The following is a 16,574-nucleotide window of genomic DNA, read 5'->3' on the forward strand; positions in this document are numbered from 1 at the left end:
GCAACGAACGAGAAACGAAAACTTTGTCACATGCTTCCGGTTAGCACCGAAGCACAGAGCTGTAAAGCACACCGTGGACTTTACACCATGACATTTCAAACGGGGCGTCACCATTCCTGTTGTTTATAGATCGTCGCATGTGAAATGCGGCGTTCATGTGACTGCTTTTCTCGGGTTGTGAAAAAAACTGAAGCGCAGGTTGTTTGTGGTCATGCCGGCTGTGTCCATCGATTTTTCAGTTTGATGTGGTTCCGCTTTCACCTACACAAGTGCCTCCTGTTTCCAGTCAACTACAAGGTAAGCTGTGTCCAAAAAATATTCATATGGTTGTCTTTTAAGACTAATACATTAAGCGCAGCTGGACAGTTAACCAGCTAATATTCATTATAAATAACTGGTTTTGATCTCAGCATGTACTGATTAAAAAAGTTTACTGAAATCGCTTTGACAGTAGACACATATATCAACTTTATCATACTTTGATCAACGTTGAAGATCGTTTTTAGTTAAGCTTGCTAATAGTTGAAGAGTCATGTTCATAACCTGTTTGTGTTTCGCTACCGTTTGTTGATGCTTGTTGTTTATGCCTATTGTTGAAAACAGTTCACATCTGAAGTCACATTTCCGTCCATCCGTCGTGTGAAGCCAGCTCAGGTCACTGACATTGTCCAGCCTGGACAGGTTGTCAACTTCGCCACTGTACAAACAAAGAGACAGTGTTAGATTATCTTATCTGTCCTTGTCAATATCCACTTTTTCGCTGTAAAATGGATTGATGTCCCCTCTCAATCTCAATCAGTCCGAGCATAAATAGGCAGATCAATAATGTACTATTTGTCCCAGAGAAGTGAAATGAGCCCAGGGGGTCTCATGATATCCTCACATTCACTTTCTTCCCCAGACATGCAGACTTGTGTCACATGCTGTGGCCAAACTGTAAATATGCTTTTGTCATTTACACAAAGCTACGAAAAGATTAAGTACAAGCACTTATTTAATGGTTATCAGGAAATAGCTCATACAATAGTTTGCCACACAGTAGGGTAAAAATATTGAAATCCAGCAGTTTTCCTCTGTCATTGAGTATTCATTTTGGGATATTTTTGAGGTTCAAATTTCTCACCTGTGAGCATTTCTGTATTGTATTCGGCTATCTTAAGCATTTTAGCATGGTGTTCTTCATTCAATTCTTTCATCTTTTTTGCTTTTATGTTAGATATGTTGCTGACAAAAGTGTTGCATTAAAATAACACTCAAATCTTTGTAAATGGCAATCACGACTTCAGATAGAAGGTCATCATAATGAAAGAAAATCTATTGTATGGGGAAGAGCTCAGTGCTTTAGGGCGTCTGATGTATTTCGCGCAGCCAGTTTTTCTAGTTTCTTTACTTCCCATCCAACAAACCTTTACTGTAAAGCTGGACAGATGAGGAAAAAAGCAAACTTCTTTTTTTTAAAACATTTGTTGATATTTTTTACAGTTTACTAAGACTAATTGTTATAAGTTGTGCGTTTATGAAGGAAGGGGCATGACACCAGATTTAAACGTTTTACCCGTTTTCTGTAAATATCTTTAACTTGACTGTTAAAAAATAGTGTGGATGTCTGTGACCTGTGGCTTTGGCTCTGGAGCCTCCTCCACAGCTTCTCAGCCTCTTCATCGAGTACTTTGTGTGACGTTTGCATGGTGTCCCTGTATGTGCGAGGGTTTTCTCCAGATACTCTTTTCTTCCTCAGTCCATAGAATGTATCTGAGGTTAATACATATGGTCCTCTGAAAATAAGTTTTCTTAGTTCCTAAATATTCGAATAATGTTGGGAACATTTTACTCTTTACAACATATTCAGCCTGTTTTTTTATGTAATGTTTTTGAAGAGATCATCTCCGTCTTCATCTCTATCTGAGCGACTCAGAGCAGGGGTGTATTCTGTTGAGCTGTCTTCAAATGTGTTGAAGCCTCTGGTGAAATCAGGAAGTGTTCCTATCTATGTGTCAGCATGTTACCAAGAAAGCAGTGGTAATGTAAAAAACCTGCTGTCTTTGCCTTTTAATAACTATTTAAATGTGCTGATGATGAGCTCTTTCACCTGACCTCCTCTGTTTACTTATCTGTCACATGCTGCTTATCTCACATCCTCTTTCATGTGTGGTGTTTTTTTATTCGTGTTGTTCGCGACCCAGACGGATCCCCACGACTGGATGGCTCACTGACATTGTTCGATAGACTCAATTTCTTCTGGTCTTTACATCTGCCATGCCACTGCCAGATGGCCACTCCATCAACACAGCCGCTTCAGAAGACCGCGAGGACAGCGAGCCGCTCATCCAGAGTGATGCAGGTCAGTTTATCAACAATTTGGGAAATGTAAGAGGGAGCGACCTAACCTCTGAATGTTAAATTATATGTTAAATCTGTATAGAATGTTGGATTTGTCCCCTTGTTAATTCAGTGCACAGCAGCTGGGTCACATTTAATGAACACTTGAGTGAGTGTGACTACAGTAACGGTTTGCTGCAGCTGGTACTAGTGCAGAAAAATAAAACTAAACACTGAGCTACAGATATTCAGTCTCACTCTCTCACGCACTCACACACACCAGCAGTGTTCTGGGTAAAGATAAAGACTACATATTATGTAAGACTTAATGAGGTGTCTGCTGGTGAACTGAAATCACATGCAACTGAAATAAAAAGGGTAAAAGTGCAGTTTAGATGTTAAAAAATTACATTTAGTTCAAGGAAACCCGCCAAACAATTTGAGTAATATGAGTTTGGATATCAATACGAGATGTGTGTCAACCCAATTGTTCAAATATTGTAGAGTGATTAAAGCTCATCCAAATTTTATCCTCCAAAAAGGATCCAATCAATCTTATGTGATTTTTGTGGGGAAATCCTCATTGCCTTTTTTCAGTTTGTTGGATTTGTGTTTAGAAAGATATTTTTTCTGATGTTTATTGAAAAAGAGGGATGGGTTTCTCAGCAGAGGTAAATGTGAAGGTGTGCTCTGACTCTTTGTGTGAACAGTTCCTCCCCAGTGCTGCTCGGCTCGCCTCAACCTGGCTGTCCTCATGTTCTTCGGCTTCTCGGTGGTCTACGGTCTCCGTGTCAACCTCAGCGTTGCCATGGTTGCCATGGTGAACTCCACAGACCCCGAACCATCCAAAAACAGCTCCATCATCCACGCCTGTCCGCCGCCGTCGGGAGCAGATAACGCCAGTGATGTTTTACAGCAGCCAGATGGGGTAAGGAGCTTCTCTAACCTGGAAACAGCGAAGCTCTTCGCTCCAGTACAGTTTCTTCTCACCTGTCCCGTCGATGAAGTGTCATGGATTCCAAGTGGATCTCCTAAAACCGGCAGCAGTACGCAGAGGCTGAAGACCAAGCGAAAGCGCGGTTCATGCCAGTGGCAGTCTGGAGTGTGAGATGAGACTTATAGGCCAACAGATGTAGCTCCTGATTGTCACAGCAAGAGCAAGGAAGCTCTGAGACCTGTGTGAGTGTGTCTTTTTCTGGACTGGTGGTGTGTACAGAGTGTATCTGCTGTAACTGCTCATGTTATCTGAGTAAGTTCAGCTCCAGACTGCATGACTCTGATCTGGAAAGAATAAAAAAACATTTACAAGATACGGATACCTATTAATAATTATTTGGTTGTCTCAAATAAGCCTATACTTTGTCATTTGAATCATTAAGCCTGCTGGCTGTTATGGCGTGTCTCTTTTTATTTTTATTGGGTTTATTGTCTTTGTTTTCAAAGTAATCTTAACCGATTCTTGCTGATATTGTAGGAAAGGCATCCAAAACAGATCACCAGTCCATTTCATGTCAGATATATAGAGAAATAGAACCACATACATGGCATATCCCACACACTCAGGGAGAACATGCAAACTCCATAACGAGGACTCTCTAAAGCTACAGGTGATAATTTCACTGTGCAACAGCTGCCCAACAGCACCAGGTGATCCCCAGCGTATCTTATTTTATTATGCAGTTTATTCTTTATTGACTATGAAAAATCACCCCCACTGCAGAGCCCTGATGTACAGATTTCACTCCTTGTTTTTAACACGTCTGACACCTCCACTCTCTCAGATCCCGCAGTACCCCTGGGACTCTGAAACTCAGGGCTGGCTCCTGGGGGCCTTCTTCTTCGGCTACCTGTGCACGCAGATCCCGGGCGGATACCTGGCAGGTCATTATGGAGGAAGCCTCTTTCTTGGCCTGGGCGTGCTGGGCACGGCGGGCCTCACACTGCTCACCCCCCTGGCTGCTTCCTGGGGATCCTACTGGCTGTTTGCTCTGCGGGCGTTGGAGGGCTTTGGAGAGGTAGGAGGAGGCTGGCACAAGGATCCTCGTGCAACAAGAAACACACCAACACCACATTTGTTTTTGCTGCCTTAAAGGCTTGTTGTAATGAACATGCAAATTATTTAATCTAAGAGACATCTTTCGCAACAGCTTAAAAGTGCACTTTCAACACAAATTTTATGAGTGTTTTTCAGTAATTAGATATTTCTGAGCATTTTTTTTTATCACATGAAGTGCATACATACACGTTTGGAACTTGTGTCAGTGTATTTATTGTGTTTTGCCTCCTTTCAAAACAGGAGTCATTTACAATTTCCTGGTATCAGGAATCTTATCTCTGGTATCGACTTGAACAAGGCCATCTTGTTTAATAATGTTTTGTAGGACATGATGATGAATTAGGTTTTTCTAGCTTCTAGTCTTTCGTCAGGCCATTAAAAGGAAGAGAAAACACGATAGTGAACATTTGCAACATCAAGACAGAGATCTCACGAGTTTTTCGAGCTTCTTCATCCAAACTCCTCAGGTGACGTGTGAGATCTGACGAGGTGAACCATTGCCTCTTGCCCTCTGACGTCCGCGTGTCTCTGCAGGGCGTGACATTTCCTGCTATGATGGCCATGTGGGCGCGATGGGCTCCTCCTCTGGAGCGGTCCCGCCTCATGACCCTTTCAGGATCCGGGGCCAGCTTCGGCGCCTTTCTGGCCCTGCCGCTCACCGGGTACATCTGCGAGATGCTGGGTTGGCCCGCCGTCTTCTACCTCTGTGGTGAGAAAGACATTAAAGCTCTGTTAACACACTCGGCTGAAAAAATGTCACTCTCCTTTGGGAGCAGTTTGGGGCTCAGTGTTTTGCCCAAAGGCACTTGGACAAATGTACACCTGAAGATTGGAAGATGAGCCACAGCTGCCCCTTTTTTGTGACAAACAGAAATCTTATTTTTTTTTTCTTTTGTACATAATTAAAAAAAAAAAAAAAATCAGTTTTTGACGTTTCAACTTAGAAATGGTTAAAAATGTTTGATTTTGATCAGTATCACTCCACTTTGGGAGAGATTTATAAATATAATATAAAACTGGAATGCAATGCTGTAAATTCCTGCTCATTTGAAAGTTAAAGTTTTCCAATGACACAAATTTTGTCCTTTTAAACGGTAGACAACTGAATTCAAAAAATGTTTTAACTGTGACAAAAAAAAAACTGTGTTTTGCTCTTTGGTGTTTGCACATAAAACCAGTAAATGTGAATGTGACTCTTTCAGGTGGTGCTGGTTGCCTCTGGGCTGTGTTCTGGTTTATTCTGGTCTCGGATGATCCTCGTAAGCATCGTCGAATCAGCAAAGAGGAGAGAGACTACATCATAAAGTCACTGGGACCACAGGTACGCGTCAAACATCAACGGGAATTTTAAAGACTTTGACATTCGTCCGTGTTTCTCCCCATCCTACATTTTTAAAAGTTTGATTTGTCGATGTGGAAAAATCCAAAGATCTGAAGGTCAGAGGGATGCAGTTTTTCAATTTTCACAAAGACATGATAAAAAGTCAATAAGTGGAAGGTAATTTTATTAGAACACACTTTACTATTCCTTAGAATACGTATGGCAGTTGAACATGATGTAGAAAAACACTTCTGTGACAGTTTGAGAGCGTTTTACAGGACAGAAAAACAACTTGTAATCATGCATCCGATCTCTATACATAGTGAAACTTTTAATGATATTGTCCTGTTAAGGCTCAGTTTTTGATTTTTTTGGAAAGGCTTTATTTGCTAAACAACTTAATTGATCGTTCAGAATTGTGATTATCAGAGAACTCATCATTTCCTTCATGGCACTTCCTTTTTTCATTCCATAGATAGATAGATATATAGATAGATATTCGTTGTTACTTGGCTCAATGCATCCAAAGAGCAGCTTTTTGATTTTGATGCTTCATCTGTTTAGTGTTCAGCTGCTGAACCGGGACCGTTTCTCTGCAGTCTCCCTTTGTGTTTCCCAGTTACTTTCATTCAAATCAGTAAATGTCCTGAATAATCTGTGCTGCTGCTTCAGGGCACAGGTCACGGCTGGTCCCTGCCGCTGCTGTCCATGCTGCTGTCTGTCCCTCTGTGGGCCATCATCATCACACAGATGTGCTCCAACTGGGCGTACTACACGCTGCTCACCTCCCTGCCCACATACATGGACAACATCCTGCACTTTGACCTGAAGTCGGTGAGCAATCGATGCTGAGGCTACATGCTAACTCTTTTTTTGTTTTGTTTTTTGGAGATGGTCCTTTCATTATTACAATTTCCCAGATATTCATGTGCTTGCAGCTTTTTGTGTATTTGTTGTGTAAAATTGAAATATTTACAATGTTCACATTGTTTTGTTGCATTGAATTGATTTTATTTATGAATGAATGAAAGAAAAAGGAAAAGGCTTTTCTGGTTCAAACCTGCTCCTGTGTTCTGTGCGCAGTTTGCATGTCCGCATGGCTTTTCTCAGTGTTTCCTCCACAATCTAGACGCACAGCTGCTGAGGTAAATTGTGCATATCGAATTCCCTCCCTGCTATCTCCCTGTCTTCGTCTTGCTGTCAGAACGGGTTCCTGTCCGCTCTGCCGTACCTGGGCGCCTGGCTGTTCTCCATCGCGTCGGGCGTCGTGGCCGACAGTCTCATCGAGAGGAAGTTCCTCAGCGTCACTGTAGTCCGCAAACTCTTCACAGTCACCGGTAAAGGACATTTTTCTTTTTGTTTTCTTTTGTACGTATTTTTTTTTTGTAAATGGGATATGTACATGTGTCAATGAAAGCATGATAGGTTTTACACTTTTATGATCACTCTGGGAAATTAAAACATCCTGAAATCATTTTTATTAGTGAAAAAAACTGACTATGGCTAATTCCTGCAAATATACAATGTACAACTTTCTCTTGTAGTAGTCTCACATTTAGTTTTTTTTGTTTATCTTCCACCTTTCCTGCAGGTCTGCTGCTGCCTGCCGCCTTTCTGGTAGCTGTGAGTTGTGCCGGCTGCAATCACATCCTCACCGTCACCTTCCTCACGCTCTCCACCACTTCAGGAGGGATGAGTGCCTCGGGAGTCTTCATCAATCAGATAGACATCGCTCCTCGGTGGGTGCCGATAAGTTCAGTAAATGATACTTCACTCCACAGATCTCACACTGAAACTAAAGTGTTAGTAGAGATCTGATAAACACTTGGCATAAAACGTTTGACTGCTTTTGGTAAATATAATGGTGCAAAGCTTAAATCACACAAAAAGATTAGCTTTTTGATCTTTCCTTTTTCTCCGGGAAGATATGCAGGGTTCCTGCTGGGCATTACCAACACTTTTGGGACCATTCCAGGCGTCGTGGCTCCGATCGCCACCGGGTACTTTACCAAAGATGTGAGTCAAACTGCCAGCCACACACAGTGCTAAACCTTACTGACATAAACCACATGCTTCAGTCAAGTTTGATTTATTGACTTTGATCTAAACCTTTTTCATAAAATCCAAACCCAGGATTACTTTAAAACTCTTACAACATGCACACACACAGCTAAGACGATGTGAAAGCTCATTTGAAATTTAAGAAAAAAGCTGTTGCATCCTTACATCATGCTATTCTTTTATGCTCCCAATCTGAATATCAGTTAGATATTTGGATGCTGACAAGCTTCACGCGTTTATGTCTACTCATCAACTGGTGAAGTGGTAGATGGTGATAGACAGACGCAGTTAATTCCTTGCTGACACGGCCTCTTCTCTGTGTTGCCAGCACACCCTGGCGGGCTGGAAGAAGGTCTTCTGGGTCGCTGCTGGGATCAACGCGGGCGGAGCACTCTTCTACACAATATTCGGCAGCGGCGAGGTCCAACCATGGGCTGCCACAGAGGAAGAGAGAGCAGAAACAGACAGGACGAGGAGCAGGTCTATCCCACAAGAAATCAGAACATAAATACAGCGGTACATAGGACAATACAGCGTTACATAGGACAGGCAATATGAATGAACAATAGGTTTGAACAACACAGGCATGGAGGAATGTTTATTAACTTAATTTCAGGGAATTCAGCCTCTGTAAATCAATGTGTTTGTCACAGGCAAACATGCAGTTTTCAGACAACAGGAGCCAAGAACAGCACTTTGACATCACTGTACCTGGACTATTGATTATTGTTTTCTAACGAAAACTCAGCAATATTTTTATCTTTGATTCTAAATACTTAAGACAAACTATCTCCATGAGCAGCATTTTTTTTCTACTTGTAATGATAAGTGTGAAAAGACGTGCAATTATAAAGACCAAACATTTTCATATAAAACTGAGGACTAGTTTATCATCTCGTTCACATCAAAACCAGCAATATTAATACTTGTCACTTTCTATGATAGTTTGAGCAAAGCGGTATCTACTTCTTTTTTTAATGTGTGTCTCTATAGTCACCACTGTACTTACTTTTTATGATGTGTCAGTGGTCCACTCCTTTAAACTTAAATTCCTGTGTTTTTTTTATAGCAAGGAATTTAAAACTAACATTTTAGAGTCTCGTTTTATGCATGTAAACAACTGTTAGCATGCTGCTGCTGTTTTTTGAGTTGTTTCTGTTGTTTGAAAGACTCAAACTTAACATTTCAGCCTTAAAACACTGTGTAATGACAGTGCACGCAACAAAAATGTTACTTTCTCATATGTTCTGCCTCACATTTGGTGCTGCACTCACTTTTTTTTTTACAGTAGTTTTTTTTTGTTTGTTTTTTTATAGAGTTGTTACATGATCAGGATTCACACTGCCTTTAAAAATAAGGAAATATATTTGCTGTTGTTAAAAAGAATGGGTGACATTTGTAGTGTTTTGTACTTGTTTGGCACCAAAAGTGAGACCAAAATAAATCTAAGTTGTTTATTTTTTTTGAATGTTTAGTTTCTTTCAACATTTTATTGCAAGCGAGTGCATGGTGTGTTTGTTTTTTTAATGTTTTAAAGCTTCTGTAGATAGAGCCACTTTACACAGCAGGAGTGGTCTTCGGCTATTGTTTTTCACAGCGACATGTTTCCTGACCACTTCTGCAGACTGTCCCGTTGGACCAAGAGCAGCACTTTTTACCATCAAAAATCTAACAAAGGCCTTACATCTAATACCGGTGCTGAAAACATTTTCTAGCTATGGGCACCCCCAGTTCAGGGGTGTCAGACGTTTTTGTTTAGAGCCTATTTACAAGACAACCTGTTAAAACAGCTTAAATGACTTCTTCAGATTTTCTCTTAGGTTTGAAGAAGTACAAATACACAATAAAAATGTTGACATTTGAGTGAACAATTAATTATAAAGGGCGGCTGTGGTTCAGTGGGGAGACTGGTCGTCCCTCCATCAGGAGGTTGTGAGTTTGATTCCCGTCTCCCCCTGTCTGCATGTCGAAGGGTCCTGAACCCTAAATTGCCCTCAGTGTTGTATGTCGCTTTGGACAAAAGCGTCTTGTAGTATAAAACCATAACGATTTAAAAGTTTTAAATTAAAGTAAGTGTAATTTCGACAGTATGCAATTTTGACAGTGCCTCCTGATGCAAAGTCATCCTCACAGTGACTTGAATAAGATAATAATGGGGTAGCTTTAGCTTTACTGCTGCTCACTCAATGTTCTTGTCATAATTGTTGCTACTATGCTGCAATAGACCCCCCCCCCCCCCCCCCCTGCAGGCCAGTATTAACTTCAGAGCTGTATGTTTGATCCCCTGGTTCTAGCACAGGGGTTTTTACATGTGTTAAAGAGCACCTTCCACTTTCAGCAGCTCAACATTAACACTCCAGTTACTCTGCATAAATTATGGATGTTGATTCACTATTCAATCCAACATCATAATCTTGTTATAAACTTCTTCTATATTCTCATTTGTATTAAATGTCTCTTCATCTCTGTCAACTTGTATCATTCTATCTCAGTATGCTGTGATTGTAAATATATGATGTCTTTAAAAGGATACAATAATTTATATATCTTTTTAAGTTTTGTGTGCAATTTTGTTTTAAGAATGCAATGTTTTATTTGGAAAATATTGCGTGAGGTGTATGTGAAATAACTTGTTTATCCACTATCAAACTCAGTGAAATATCTTAAAAGTATTTCCATAGTGCAAATTGCAAATTGTTCTGCTACATTTTTTTTTCTTTTTTTTTTTTTTGGGGGGGGGGGGGGGGTGTTGGGGTTCTCGCAAATCTTTGTATTACGTTTTTATGCAGTATTCTGCACTGGAAAAAAATAAATAAAAACATTTGCACCTCCTTGTAAAATAGTCTGTTTTTTAACTGATCATTTGAAAGTGCCTACAGGCCAGCATCCCCTTATGATATCATTGTTAAACAAATCATGCTAGAGAGTAAAAGCTGTGATTAGTTTATGCAATGTGTAAGTTGGATGTATGCAGCATACAATGTGCTGCATATAGTTATTATTTCTTTTTTACTGAGAAATCACTGAAGTATAGCTTTTTTTGCAAAAGGACCAGGCCATATCAATTCATACCTTCACTTATGTAGGCCATAGGCCAAAGCATGTTTGCGCTCATTCACACGTTAGGCATTTCCTAAAGCCACAAATGAACCTTGAGGGTATGTTTTTGAAGTAGGGGAGAAAAGAAATTCAAATGCAAATCATGCACAGGAATGCCCCCAAACACAGACACAGTAGCCTTTGTGGAGCCAGATTGCTCACCGCTACACCAGCATCTATACCACTGCTGAGCAGCTGCATTACAACAAAGAGTAGTTTATCTACCTGTGGATTGGTTTTCCTGCCTTTGTACTTTGTAAATAAATGGTGTTTAATCTCAGTGTATCTGACCTGTTGCTCAATATGGCCACTAGATGGGACAAGAACATAGTTTAACACAGAATTGATCTATGAGTTTTCTGAGTGGAAAAATTAATAAAAGACGAACTAAAACTATTAATGGAGTCAATTGAAATTAATCTAAGCTGATTTTTCAAAACTTCGTAATGTGGATGGAAAAATGTTGATGAAGATTGTTTAAATACATGATCACAACCATCACAGACGTTTCAAGAAGCAATATCCTCACGTTTAGTCAAGATAGGGAAGATATTTTTGTAAAAAAAAAAAAAAAAAGTTCACAAGAACTTTAGAAAATAGACGTTTGAATACGATTAGATGTTTTCTGTTAAACAGGTATGTTGTTAATACGTAGGACTGTTTGTTCTGAGGGCGGAACCCTTCTTACACGACAGAGTTGGAACTTGCATCAGACTTTCCGGTGTCGTGCCAAAAAGTGATTCCCTGCCATAAAGTGATTTCCGGTCCACGGGCAGCTGAAAAGCGCAGCTCCTGTGGCTCTGCAGCAGTCTTAATCGGGCTCAAACAAGTTTGTTTCTGATCATCCAATGATGTTTATTTGTGTTTGCGTTTGATAGCCTCCTGTACGTCCAGTTGCCTTATATCGCTGTTAAATACCGGTAAGCTAGTTGACGATTTTAACCTGGCTTGTTGTTATGCTAATAAAGATGTGTACGGAGCTGACTCGTTTTCTTTTCTTTTCTTTTTTTTTTTTTTTTGCACCAAAATTGCTAGATTGCTCAACAGAGTAATTTCATCCCAAGCAGTGCGTCGTACGGAAATCACTTTCTGGCAGAAATCAAGTTTTGGCTGATTCCAGTCCACGGAATCAGTTTTTAGCAAGCAAAATAAGCTGATTTTGACATTGTAATGTGCCTTTACTCATTTTTTAAGTAGTATAAAGTATTGGTTTTACTCAAATGTTGTAAATGTGACTCTGCTGTGTTATATTAAATCATTTTTAGGCAAAATATCAATCCATATACAATACCGGAGGCATGAATCAGCTTTGGCAAGCAAAATAAGCTGATTTTGACATTGTAATGTCCCTTTTCTTAAATTTCAAATCGTACAACGCACTGCTTGGGATGAAATTACTCTGTCGAGCAATCTAGCAATTTTGGTGCAAAAAAACAAAAGAAAAGAAAACGTGTCACCTCCGTGACATATCTTTATTAGCATAACAACAAGCCCGGTTAAAATCGTCAACTAGCTTACTGGTATTTAACAGCGACATAAGGCAACTGGACGTACAGGAGGCTGTCAAACGCAAACACAAATAAACATCATTGGATGATCAGAAACAAACTTGTTTGAGCCTGATTAAGACTGCTGCAGAGCCACAGGAGCTGCGCTTTTCAGCTGCCCGCGGACCGGAAATCACTTTATGGCAGGGAATCACTTTTTGGCACGACACCGGGAATGACCCGGACGTTCATTTGTGACGGAGCATGTGACGAAGCCGGCCGGTGCGGTGTAACACTTATTATCGCCCCCCATGACGTCCTCAGTCATGGTTTTTCTTTTGTTTATTTTAATTTCAGCTATTTTCCTTTTCCCATTAAACGTTCACATTACAACAGATACATATTTCCGTGACGATTTTAAGATTATTCTTTTTATTAAAATGAACAATTTGTACAAATGCTGTTTTAGGCATCTAACTTATGAACTTTTAGTCTCACTTGGAGCTATTTCCCCCATTAAGACTAAAAACTAGCACACTAATCCAACTTAATCCATATTTCATTAACCAGGCACTATCTTTTACTATATGGGAAATAACTGCAGTGACACGTTTAATTCCACATCCTAGCAAATTCAGTTAATTTCATTTAGGACTATTCATTTTTTCTAGTTATACTTTTGTAATATTTGTATATTATAAAATTGTATATTATTAAAACTAAGAAATATGAATATATGAAGATAGCTTGCTCTCCATGAGCTCATTTGGATCAAAAATTACTTTTTCATGGCATTTTTCAACCAGACCTGTTAAATTCCTTTGTGTTTTTAGATATTTGATCCAGACTCATAACAAATCTGCAATGTCTGTTGAGTAAATGACATCTTCATTCAATCCATATATTCTTCTTCTTTTTATGCATTTTGCGATTTTACTTCATTACATACCCAAAAAACACCTTTAAACAGTTTGAGTACCAAAAATACATGAATCAATTTAACTATTGCAAACTTACTATTCCTTCATGCAATACAATGTTTAACACATTTAGAGCAACACACTTCACTACACAACAGTATTAGTGTTGAATTTATGTTTATTGTCAGATACAATATTTCAGTACAGTGACACAAAGACCATGTAGTAAAAACCTGAGAGGGCTAGAAGAAATGTCCTGTAGTCACTCAACCCTGGAAGCTGTGATATACATATGATGAAAGGTCCTTCAGAATTCAGATTGTGAGAGCAACCAAATGTAGACGGTAGTCTGGGCATGATATTTGTAAGTGTAAACTGTTTCTTTATAGGTCAGGCAGTTTGTTGCAAATGTGCTTTATTCGCATCAACTGTCATTCTGATACAGATTTGCATGTGTGATGCTGACGCTGCATTTCAGGGTACTTTACCTTTAAACTGCTGGTATACAAGTGAATACAGAACATGTGGGTTTTTTTTAAGGGTGTTGGCATAGATCACAGTCAGCCTTTTTTTTTCTTTGCACCCACACAGACAGGCAGCCGAGTTTTGTAAAACTGGCAGATAAAGATGGTCTGATGTACGACAAAGATGCAGCTGCCCACTCATCACTGGTTTTGTCTGGAAACCTTCATAGTTTGAAAGTATTATAATGAAGATAAATGTTACACTTATAAAGAAAAATAGTAACTCTACTTCTTGCTATTCGTCTTTCCAACATTTTTATGAATGATCATATCCAAGTAAAATATTGACTTCGTCCTTGGTATGCCACAACTTGCCCTACCAAAGATTGAGGTACCATGCAGATACGCTTTGTGGTTTTTTTAATCGTATGTTTTTATTTATTCATTGTTTAAAATCTGAAAAGCTGTGATTCCTCAGATCACTTGCCCAATTCTGTGATTATTCAAAATGATTTCTCCTGAAAAGTTTTGATAATGATGATTAAAATTTTCAATGAAATGACTTCATCATTTCAATCTAAAATATTTTGTGTGAGAACCGAGAAAGTTATTCTGATTTATGATCTATCTGGTTTAGACGGTGTTAAATATGCAATGCTCTATGTCTGTCTGTCTATCTATCTATCTATCTATCTATCTATCTATCTATTTCCCCATCACCAATGTTCAGCTCTCCTGTTGCCATGACCACCGCTCATACGGGATGACTCATCAATGACGTGCTGAATGGATTGACTGCCAGTCGGACTGTGTTGAATCACATTCCACTTCTCTCTCACTCACACACACACACACACACACAGACACTTCCTCCCTCACACTGCAAGCTCTCCCCAAGAAGTGCCTGAAATAAGATCACAGCTGTTGTACTTTGCTCTGTTCACTCATTGACAGGCTTTCATGAGCTAGTTTCTGGGAGCGTGAAACACAAGTACTGTATGTGCTAGTTTACTGAAATCCATCAAATGTGGCCCGTTCATTTTTATTTTCCTGAAAATAAAATAAAATGACACACACAATGACCAAATAGCTAAAGGAACAGACTTATTTTATGTTGTTGGGAAAATGTTTACTATTTTTTACATATGGAATATATACATGCCAGACAGTCAATATTATATTTTGAAAACTTGTCTCCCAATAAGAACTCTAATAAATTTGGTCCATTTCCAAAATAACTCATGATGTTTTTGCTCAGTATGATGACTTGTGAATTTCAAACAACTTCAGTGTTTAATGGTCTGAAAAGTAGTCACTCCACTTCATAATTTTAAGTGATGTGTTGTATTGAACTATGTTCAATGAAAAGTTACATATTATCTTTGGTACGGGCTAAAATTAAATTTCAAAATGCTGGATGAATTAACGTCATAAACAATTTGAAACACAAAGCAATTCTTCCAACAAAGCTTTGGAAAACAGCACTGTCAGTATATATGATGTTTGATTTCACAGACTCCAAAGTTGGAATCTGCCCAGTGTTGCTCTTCAGGTAGCTTTACTACCCATAGATATAAAAAGGCTACATTCAGGTATTTTGAGACTCTGGGAAAGTCCCCAATCTGTAACTATGAATTATTACTTTACTAATTCACACACATTTAGGCTTTTCAGTGAGGTGTCTCTTAAAAAAAAAGTTTAACACAGTTTTCATTAACTTAAGACTGAGTTTGGAGCTTGTTTTGAATCTGCTATGACTTTGCAAGAAACAACTCTTTTTATTTCACTTTTCTTTGTTAAAGGCCATCTTGGTTTAGCTCCCGGAAACCATAAACACTTGTGAGCTAACATGTGAATGTGACTTCACCACATTAGCACAGATCAGTTCTTGACCTAAATTATGAGGGCAAAGGTCGTGAGATCTTGATATACGTGTTAAATGACAGTCATAAAAGTGGGGTTGGTCCTACAGGCCTGGTTGTATCCGGCAACTAAATCTGTGTCACCCTGAGCATTGAGTCCCAGTTTTTGATGGTAGGTAAATGTACTTTATTATATACAGTGAGACAGCTCAAGACCTTTTTATTTTAACCAAAATGTCTGTTAATGGATAACTTCACAGTCATGGTGTCATTTAAGCCTTGAGGAAAAAGAGGCCTGTTGTCTTCTTTCTGCGCACAAAATTAATTGCTATCTATAATAGCCCCAAAAAAACCACAGAAGTATCACAGTTCACAGTTTGGGTTGTTATTAAAGTTAGTAATTAATACTGCAGTAAAAAAAAAAAAAGTCTTATTTAAAGCCTTCCATTCATGGATAAGTAGCATCTCAGAAAAAGTAAATAATTTATTGCAATGGTTGATATAGAAAACCTGCAAAACTTGACATTGATCAATCACCCTAAATCAATTAATTTCAATGGAAGGTCCCTACAAGGATAGAAATACAAACCTGTGTGTGTGTGTGTGTGTGTGTGTGTGTGTGTGTGTGTGTGTGTGTGTGTGTGTGTGTGTGTGTGTGTGTGTGTGTGAAATAAAGTAAAGGAACTGTATCCAGTCAAACAAGATCTGAGCTTAAATGCATCACAAAGCAACACATTCAAAAGCTCCACTAATCATTCCTGGTTGTCTCCCCACCTCATGGGGCCCTGCTCTACTTTTCCCTTTGGTCATAGCTCCACTTCATCCTGAGAGAAAACAGCAGCTGCCCAGTCAGAGCAGAACCTGAACTGTGAAGAAAGTCAGTTAATAAAGTGATCAATGTGTCAGTATATTGATCCTTACTGGGCAGCTTGCCAAAGTGATGGTCGAGAGGCCAGATCTAACCTCCTGACCACTTAATAGCATC

General features: G+C 39.2%; 1 protein-coding gene across 1 annotated transcript; it reads left to right on the forward strand.

Annotated features, from left to right (window-relative positions):
• Nucleotides 1–156: 156 nt before the first annotated feature.
• On the forward strand, nucleotides 157–10,242 carry LOC115409862 (sialin). The gene is made up of 11 exons (XM_030121149.1): nucleotides 157–297; nucleotides 2,184–2,341; nucleotides 3,030–3,247; nucleotides 4,101–4,334; nucleotides 4,910–5,084; nucleotides 5,578–5,696; nucleotides 6,369–6,530; nucleotides 6,901–7,033; nucleotides 7,288–7,435; nucleotides 7,622–7,712; nucleotides 8,086–10,242. Exons 2-11 carry the CDS (start codon nucleotides 2,257–2,259, stop codon nucleotides 8,263–8,265), a joined length of 1,545 nt encoding a protein of 514 aa, XP_029977009.1. The 5' UTR covers nucleotides 157–297; nucleotides 2,184–2,256; the 3' UTR covers nucleotides 8,266–10,242.
• The last annotated feature ends 6,332 nt before the right edge of the window (nucleotides 10,243–16,574 follow it).

Source organism: Salarias fasciatus, chromosome 22 (genome assembly GCF_902148845.1).
Source record: "Salarias fasciatus chromosome 22, fSalaFa1.1, whole genome shotgun sequence".
NCBI lineage: Eukaryota > Metazoa > Chordata > Actinopteri > Blenniiformes > Blenniidae > Salarias > Salarias fasciatus.